This window comes from Myotis davidii, unplaced genomic scaffold (genome assembly GCF_000327345.1).
Source record: "Myotis davidii unplaced genomic scaffold, ASM32734v1 scaffold144, whole genome shotgun sequence".
Lineage (NCBI taxonomy): Eukaryota > Metazoa > Chordata > Mammalia > Chiroptera > Vespertilionidae > Myotis > Myotis davidii.
In genome coordinates this window covers 103,450-113,212 of record NW_006297066.1, presented here as the reverse complement: position 1 = coordinate 113,212, position 9,763 = coordinate 103,450, and the positions used below count along the sequence as shown (strand labels likewise).

Genomic DNA, 9,763 nt, shown 5'->3' with positions numbered 1-9,763 from the left:
CTAATTTCGCCCCCAACTGCCCTTTCCTGCCTGCCTGATCACCCCTAACTGCCCTCTCCTGCAGGCCTGATCTTGCCCCCAACTGCCCTCCTCTGCCAGCCAATTTTGTTCTGATTGGTCAGTTTCTATGCCAGTCAGCGTCAAAAGCTCTGCCTCCTAGGCAGCCATTGGCTCCTCACAGTTGACCTAGATTTGGTTCTGATTGGTCGGTTTCTATGCCAATCAGGGTCTCTGGGCCTATCAATGGGACCTGATCAGAAAGGCAGGGCTGATCAGCAGCCTTGGTGGAGGCCTGGAGAGAAATGGAGGCATGGCTGCTGACCAGGCCTGGAGCTAAAGAGAGGGGCAAGTGCTGATCAACAGCTGCCACACAGGCTATGGATCAGACCCTGCTTCTCTCTTCAGGCCTCTCTCTGGGCCTGATTTGCAGCCCCCTCAGCAGTCAGCGCTGGGTTGCTATGGCAACCCAGCGCTGACTGCAGGACTGACTTTCGGTTGGTGTAGCCCCCGGTTAGAGAGAAAAAAAGTCTATAGATGAGTGATGTAAGTGACCAATAAGGACTATATATATATATATATATATATATATACACACACACACTTACTAGGGAAGTATTTACTTATAGTACTGTTGAAGTGGATATAATTTTAATCCTAAAATTGTAATTTACCAGCTATATTTAAAAAAGACTTCCCAAATTAAAATTACTGGGATAAATCAATAACCAAAAAAATTATTTAAAGCATATTCTAAATATGTCATAGGAAGAGTATAACATTTGGATATAGTTTTAATATTAAATATTTATTTTTATACGTTTTAAAAGAATTTACTATTTATAAGAATTTATATACATTTTACATGCCTTTCAGTCATTTGGACTACACATGTAACTATAATATTTCATTTACAGGTTAATCTAAATATGTTGTTTATATTTCTAATTTTCATTTTATAACCTCAGTGAGAATTTTCTATATCAGGGATTAAAATTTCTATTCCAATATTTCTAACCCTTATATAGCCACTAGACATTTGGTCTCTTTTGGAAGGAAGGACAGTTTGTGCTGAGAATTTGTGATCTGTACCTATGACCTCACTTTCTATTTCAGTGGGCATCAAGCCTGAAATTTAGTAGGAACTCGATAGCACCTTTTAAAATGAGTAGCACAGTAACATTTGTTAATTTTTTTGAAGATTTAGAAATATCATCACATGGAAGTTATTTTAATAGTGCCAATATGATCCTTAAAGGAGATGTTACTTTTCTTTACATGCTCATTTTTATGATACTTGGTTTGGTTTCTCTTTTTAGGAATGGCAAAATTCTATTCAGAAGAATGCAGGACTTGCATTTATTGAACTCATCAATGAAGGAAGGTAATAAATTTCACAATTTTTATTCCACTGCACATTTTATTCCACTGGGAGCTGTTTTTTTCCCTGCCATCTGGTCAAAAAATGTGTAAGAAAATGTTTTAATTAAATAATGTACCACAGAAACTTTAAAGGAACAAAATTTAAAATGTTAAAAATATTTATTCAGTCAGGAGCATGTATGAAATAAAGGGACAAACTTTAGAAAATTTTTGTGAGATTGGAGCCACACCTTACTAAGTAGTAAAGTTGTTTTACATAGATCAAGTGAACCCCGTCTGCAGTCCCATCTGCCACTCCATCTGGTTTCAGTGTTATGCTCCATGTGGACTCCCTCTGCCTATCTCAGCTCATGTGAAACAGTTTTATCTGAACATGCTGTGCTATCTGGTATCCAGCTGAAAATGTGAAGGATGTTAAATATAGGAAGTATAACAGTCTGGTTAGGAATTTATATATACCATTATTAAAATGATGCTATAAGTAAAATTATGTTTGAGCCTATTATTGTATTTTCTCTTTATTATAAACAGTTGTTCACTATAACTTTCCGAAAACTTTTCTGGCAGTGTATACATTAAGACAAATGTAACTGTCATCATTTTGACATGTATAGCTTCTATTAGCTAAAGACCTGCATTCTTTGCAACTTGAGTTTCTTCTATGATACAGTATAATCTTTGAGATATAATGACTGATATTTGGTGTAATCTATTTATTTGTATTTCAAACCAAATTAAATTAAATTGATAAATAATGCTTACTATATATAAAATTTTATCAAGGGAGTGGTATTATGAAAGAATATTTTACAACATATCCCTTGAAAATTAGTTTGTGTATGGTAGAGAAATCCATTTTTAAAGTAACTTAAATAAGTTTAGTATTATTGTTTTTTTCCCCATCAAGTTTTATAGTCTAAGAAATAGCCTCTGTTGTTATAACAATGAATCTTAATGAATATCTCTCATTTAGATATTCCATGTTTGAATTATTTTTAGTCACAATAATGTAACTCTAAAAATTTAAATAAGTTTTTGACTCACTGCAAAGCAAAAGATGCAACAAAATATTAGTTTTTTTTAAGTAACATAAATAAGTTTACATAACAACACACTGTAGTTCTTATAAAACTTTATTATTGTAAGAATTGACAATAATTATTACCCATCTTCAGGTGATGAAAACTAGAAAAAAAAATTCACAGGCTACTTACTCATTGTCATATCAGTTACAGAAACTCTCAATTCACATTCATGGTAATTTTGCAAATTTCTTTCAACTGTGAAGTAAAAAAACAAAAATTATTTTGTCATCAGTAACTCTGAAGAGTTAACAGAATTGAACCTTTAACAGTTAAGATTATAATATTGTCTAAGACAAAAAGAGGATGGAGAATTTGCTATTATCAGAGGATTTTAGCTCTTGATGCTGTATTATTGTTCAGTGGTAGAGTTTGTTTTATTTTAGGAAAGAGGTTGGAATTACAGAAAGTAGTTTAATTTTGTTTAAATTTAAATCCATGAAAGCCTTCAAAATGTTCACCATATTTTTGTGCCATTCTATTTTTTTTTAATATTTTTTTTATTGATTTTTTACAGAGAGGAAGGGAGAAGGGTAGAAAGTTAGAAACATCGATGAGAGAGAAACATTGATCAGCTGCCTCCTGCACACCCCCTACTGGGGATGTGCCCGCAACCCACGTACATGCCCTTGACTGGAATCGAACCTGGGAACCTTCAGTCCGTAGGCCGACACTCTATCCACTGAGCCAAACCGGTTAGGGCATTTTGTGCCATTCTAGAGTGTACTTCTATTTTCATACAAATTTTCCCTCCATTAAAGATGGTTTTGGAATAATAATTGAAACATAACTAGCTATAAATATACAGATCATGTATACATTAGTACAGCAAATGTCTAGTCTGCACCTTCTACATCACAATTGTCTAGTCAGCACCTTCTACATGACATATTACAAGAACCTGGAATAGAGAAGTGAATAAGACAAACATTAAACTGGCACACACAATAATGCAATGGTGCTATGATTGTGGTGGTATAGGAATTAATGCAAGCCTAAGGCAGGGTACTTAATCTCATCTAGAGGGATGCATTCTCCAAATGGTTGGGTTATCAGGGTATAAGATGATAGTCTTTTCGACAAATGATGCTGTAACAACTGGACATCCATCCACATGTGAAAAATCTAGACATGGATTTAATGACAGCACAAAAATTAACTGAAAGAGGATCACAGACATAAGTATGAAATGCAGAACTATAGAACTCCTAGAAGATAACATAGGAGAAAATCTCCATGACCTTGGGTATAGTGATGCCTTTTTAGATACAATACCAAACGTATGAGCCATGAAAGAAAAAAGTGCTAAACTGGACTTCATTAAAATATAAAATTTTGCTTTGTGAAAGAGGTTGTCGGACTCTCATAGCAAGTTAGCCTGGAGGTCAAATCACCCCCGGTATTGCCGACAACAATCAAGGCTTAATTACAACAAGACTGCGCACGAAGACCGCAAGGGGGTGCACCAAGAAAGCATAAATAATGCGGAGACAAAGAAACATGACAGAAATGGAGGATATAGAGCTAAAAAATGCACTTTTAAGGTCTTTCAATAATTTGGTAGAAACTGCTGATAAATGTAGTGAGATCCTCAAGAAATCTAATGAGACCCTCAATGTTGTGATAAAGAACCAAGTAGAAATTAAGCATACACTGACTGAAATAAAGAATATTATACAGACTCTCAACAGCAGACCAGAGGAGCGCAAGGATCAAGTCAAAGATTCGAAATGCAAAGAAGCAAAAAACACCCAACCAGAAAAGCAAAATGAAAAAAGAATCCGAAAATACGAAGATAGTGTAAGGAGCCTCTGGGACAGCTTCAAGCGTACCAACATCAGAATTATAGGGGTGCCAGAAGATGAGAGAGAGCAAGATATTGAAAACCTATTTGAAGAAATAATGACAAAAAAATTTCCCCCACCTGGTGAAAGAAATAGACTTACAAGTCCAGGAAGCGCAGAGAACCCCAAGCAAAAGGAATCCAAAGAGGACCACACCAAGACACATCATAATTAAAATGCCAACCACAAAAGACAAAGAGAGAATCTTAAAAGCAGCAAGAGAAAGAAACTCAGTTACCTACAAGGGAATACCCATATGACTGTCAGCTGATTTCTCAACCGAAACTTTGCAGGCCAGAAGGGAGTGGCAAGAAATATTCAAAGTGATGAATGCCAAGAACCTACAACCAAGATTACTTTATCCAGCAAAGCTGTCATTCAGAAGTGAAGGTCAGATAAAGAGCTTCGCAGATAAGGAAAAGCTAAAGGAGTTCATCACCACCAAACCAGTATTATATGAAATGCTGAAAGGTATCCTTTAAGAAGAGGAAGAAGAAGAAAAAGGTAAAGATACAAATTATGAACACGAAGCATGCATCTATCAACAAGTGAATCTAAGAATCAAGTGAATAAATAATCTGATGAACAGAATGAACTGGTGATTATAATAGAATCAGGGACATAGAAAGGGAGTGGACTGACTATTCTTGGGGGGAAAGGGGTGGGGGAGATGCTGGAAGAGACTGGACAAAAATCGTGCACCTATGGATGAGTACAGTGGGTGGGGAGTGAGGGCGGAGGGTGGGGCGGGAACTGGGAGGAGGGGAGTTATGGGGGGGAAAAAGAGGAACAAATGTAATAATCTGAACAATAAAGATTTAATAATAAAAAAAAGAAAGAGGTTGTCAAGAGAATGAGAAGGCAAACCACAGACTGTCGGAAAATATTTGCACAAGATATATCTGATGAAGGACTATTATCTTAAAACTATTGGCCTGGTGCATGAAATTCATGCAAGGGGGGGGGCTGTCCTCCAGCCCAGCCTGCACCCTCTCCAATCTGGGACCCCTTGGGGGATGTCCAACTGCCAGTTTAGGCCCAATCCCACACAGGGATCGGGCCTAAACCGGCAGTCAGACATCCCTCTCACAATCCGGGACTGCTGTCTCCTAACCACTCGCCTGCCTGCCTGATTCATGGCTCGGAGCGGCCACCGTGCCCCCCTCCGCTGTGCTGCTGGCCATCTTGTGGTAGCCATCTTGTGACAACCTGGGGCGGCCATCTTGTGATGATGGATATAATATGATGGATATCATGGATATAATATGAAGTCTTTTTTAAAAATTTCTTTATTGATTAAGTTATTATATATGTGTCCTTATCCCCACATTACCCCCAACCCCCCCGACCCCCCACTCATGCCCTCACCCTCTGGTATCTGTGTCCATTGGTTAGGCTTATATGCATATATACAAGTCCTTTGGTTGATCTCTCCTCCTTACCCCCACCCTCCCCTACCTTCCCTCTGAGGTTTGATGGTCTGATCAGTGCTTCTCTGTCTCTGCATCTGTTTTTGTTTATCAGTTTATGTTGTTCATTATAAAACTCAACAATAAGAATATAAACAATCTGATTTAAAAATGAGCCAAAGACCTAACAGATACCACACCAAAGAAGATACACACATGGAAAATAAACATATGAGAAAATGCTGTACATATCATCAGGGAAATGCTAATGACAACAACAAAGAAATACCACTATACATTTATTAGCATGTCCAAATTCCAGAACACTTGACAACACCTAATGCTGGTAAGGATGTGGAATAACTGTACTTTCAGTTGTTGCTGGTGAGAATGCAAAATATATAGCCACTTTGAAAGACAGGCTGGTGATTTCTTACAAAAGTAAATATACTCTTACTATATAGTCCAACAGCCATGCTTCTATCCATCCAAAGAAGTTAAAAACTTAAGTCCACATAAAAACCTGCATGCAGATGTTTATATTCACTTTGTTCATAATTGCCAACACTTGGATGTCAAGATGCACTTTAGTAATTAATGGATAAATAAATACCCATTCATTTGTATGATACATCCAGAAAATGGAATATTTGTTACTTAGTTCTAAAAAGAAATGAGTTTTCAAGCCATGGAAAGACATAGAAGAAACTTAATTGCATGTCACTAAATGAAAGAAGCCAATTTGAAAAGGCTAATATACTGTATGATTTGAATTATATGACATTCTGGAAAAGGCAAAAGTATGGAAACAATAATAGAAAGATCAGTGGTAACTAGGGGTTGGAGGGAGATAGAGCAGAGAGGATTTTTAGAGCAGTGAACCTACTTCATATGATGCTATAATAGTGGATACATGCCATACATTTGTCTAAACCTGTAGAATATACAATACCAAGAATGAACCCTAATGTAAAGCATGGACTTTCAGTGATAATGCTGTATTAATGTAGGTTCATCATTTCTAACTAATGGTAGATGGTGATAACTTGTGGGGGGAGGTTTTGTGGGCTGAAATAGTATCTGAGAAATCTATCTTCTGCTCATGTTTGCTATGAACTTAAAACTGCTTTAAAAATAGTCTACAAAGAGGTTTCTAAAAGAGAAGCATGTCCAAACATAATGCCATCTTGGTTGATAATTGAGAGATGATTATGACATAGCTATATGAAATTTTTAAAAAAAGGAATAAAGTTCTGGGCCAAGGGAATAATTTAGTGCAAAAACCAAGAGGCAAAAGACAGCAAGACATGTTGCTATTTTTAGTCAGCCAACAGCTACTTAATTGTGTTTTTTGTGCTACCCACATAGAACTTGAGGGTCATTCCTCAAGGCAAGGATCATTCCAGGAAAGGGTTTCTAAGATGTGGTAAGGCTGCTGGAATATAACTGAAGAGGTTTAGGCATAACTTGAAATGTGGCAAATGGATTTTAGGGGGTCAAGACTGAAACAGAGATGCCAATCTGAGGTTTCAGTAATCCTAATGAAGATGGTGGTGTCAGACTAACAAATAGTGCTAGCAGGATGGAAGAAGTGGAAACATTTGAAGTATCTTTTGGAAATTTAATTAATAGAATTGCTCATGTATTGGATGGTAAGAGGTGAATGAAGGAATCCAAGATAACTTGATTTCTAGCTTTCATAACTGGATGGCTTATAGTATAAATATAGTTTACTTAGAATAACACAGAAAGAGGAGCATGGCTTGGGTGAAAGAGATTTTCACTTTGGGTTACACTGAATTTTTGGCACCTGTGTAATATCCAAGTGGAATCATTGAATAGGCATCTTGGAATTTGGGTCTCCAGCTCTCCAAAGACATAGCTAGAGTGGAGATTTAGAGTTATCTGCTTATATATGGTAAGTGGTAAGTAAGGACACAGATGTGATGCTCAGGAAGAGTCTGCAGAGTGAGAAAAAAACCTGGGGACCAGCTTTACTGCTCTTTCTGTGGGGAATCTCATTTCCCCACATCTTCATGTGATTGGTTCTTTACTGACATTCATAAATCAGCTAAAATGTCACCTCTCCTAAAGGCTCCCCTTGCCATCTTATTGAGTTAGCACACATTCATCATATGACTCTCTTTTGACATTTAAATAATATCATCTCATTATTTTATGTCTATCTTCCTCACTAAAATGTACTTTCCTTAAGAACTCGTGTCTTATTTGTGAATATCTCCCTGGTATCTGAAATAATGCCTAGCACATGGTTCACAATCACAAATATTTATTGAAGGAATGAAAAAAAAGAATGATGAGTAGAATGTTTGAGGAGGAATGAATAGTCCAAAAGACAATAGTTAAGTTAGGATTAAAGGAGCCACTGTATAATAGGTCATTTCATCCTGACTTATACTCGTGAGTACCTATGTGCTAAAGATTCTGGGTACAGACCCAGGCCCTGCTCTAATGGAGCTTGGAGGCTAATGAAAACAACAATCTTTCATTAAGTACTTATCTATACTAATAAAAGGACAATATGCTAATTAGACCAGATAGACCAGATGTCTTCCAGACATCCTTCCAGATGTCCTTCCGGACAAAACTGCAGCAGCTGCAAGGGCCAAGGAGGGCTGGCAGCCATGGTGGCCGGCAGTGGCAGCAACAGCAGTGTGATGGGGGTGGTGCCTTCCCTTGATCAGCCCAGTCACCTCCCCCAGAAGGAAGCCAGAGGCAGCAACAGCAGCAGGGTGATGCGGGTAGTGCCTTCCCCTGATTGGCCCATTCGCCTCCTGCAGAAGGAGGCCAGACTGTGGCTTAGGCCCGCTCTCTGGGGGGAGCGGGCCTAAGCTATCAGTAGGTCATCCCCTGAGGGTTCCCGGACTGTGAGAGGGAGCAGACTGAGGGACCGCCCCCCCTCCAAGTGCATGAATTTTCATGCACTGGATCTCTAGTTGATGTAATAAAAGGATAAGTAAATGGTTCTATGGGAACAGATAAATGAAGAAAGTAACTTTTGAGAAAGTGGTGATTTGAGTATTGGGGTCAGAGCTAGTATAGACATCGAGTATATACAACTGTAAAAAGATTGGCCAAGAAGGGGAAACTCATAGGGTACTTACTAAAGGTAGATATAGTTTTTAATTTGGTGAGGAAGGGTGTGTGGCATATTTTTTTTAGAAGAAAAGACTTACATATTTTTAAATGCTGGGGGGGGGGAGGAGCCAATATGATGGGTGAGCCTGAAGTCTAGGGACTGGCCTTTCATTTAAGTTTTTGTGTTTTTTAAAACATATTTTATTGATTTTTTTACAGAGAGGAAGAGAGAGGGATAGAACATCGATGAGAGAGAAACATCGATCAGCTGCCTCCTGCACACCTCCCACTGAGAATGTGCCCGCAACCAAGGTATATGCCCTTGACCGGAATCGAACCCAGGACCTTTCAGTCCACAGGCTGACGCTCCATCCACTGAGCCAAACCGGTTAGGGCTCATTTAAGGTTTAGCAGGATTCAGAGGGGTTTTGTTTTGTTTTATGGTGCCTTACATTCTCAATGAAGAAAGCAGGGCTATTTACTGAGAATGAAGCAAATTGGAGAGGGGGGTATTATATTTGAGAAGCTAAGAGAATATTGAAAATAGCCAAACCAACAGTCCACAGCACAAAAAAATATGAGCATTTACTTTAAGACATTTACTTATATTACTTTAGTGAAAATAATCTCTTCACTGAACACCAATCTCTCCCCATTGCTATTCCAGATTATAGGTACTTTCTTAGGTTCTCAAAGCACCTTCAATTTTCCCCTGGTTTATACTTCCCACACCATAGTGTTAGTGCCCGTTTGTTTGTAGTGTATAATACACTATTTTGTGGCTATTTCTGAAGGGCGTACGGGAGGAGGAGTCTGGCCGCTGGGCTCTGGGATCCCTCCGCGCCCGCCGGCTCCGAGTGTCCGGACCGGCTGCGGCTGCGTGGCTGGCGGGGGGCCGTGCCCTTCCCCCGTGGTCGGCTCCCCGCCTGCCCACAGTGGGGCCGGGGGT

At 38.6% G+C, this 9,763-nt stretch overlaps 1 protein-coding gene across 1 annotated transcript in view; it reads left to right on the top strand.

The window, feature by feature from the left end:
- Window positions 1-9,763, top strand: part of NBEA (neurobeachin) — a gene marked incomplete at its 3' end in the record, with an annotated part of 537,034 nt that overhangs the window by 499,478 nt on the left and 27,793 nt on the right. The window contains exon 36 of the mRNA XM_015569799.1: window positions 1,317-1,381. Coding sequence (XP_015425285.1) covers window positions 1,317-1,381 — 65 coding nt within the window. The remainder of the gene's footprint in view (window positions 1-1,316; window positions 1,382-9,763) is intronic.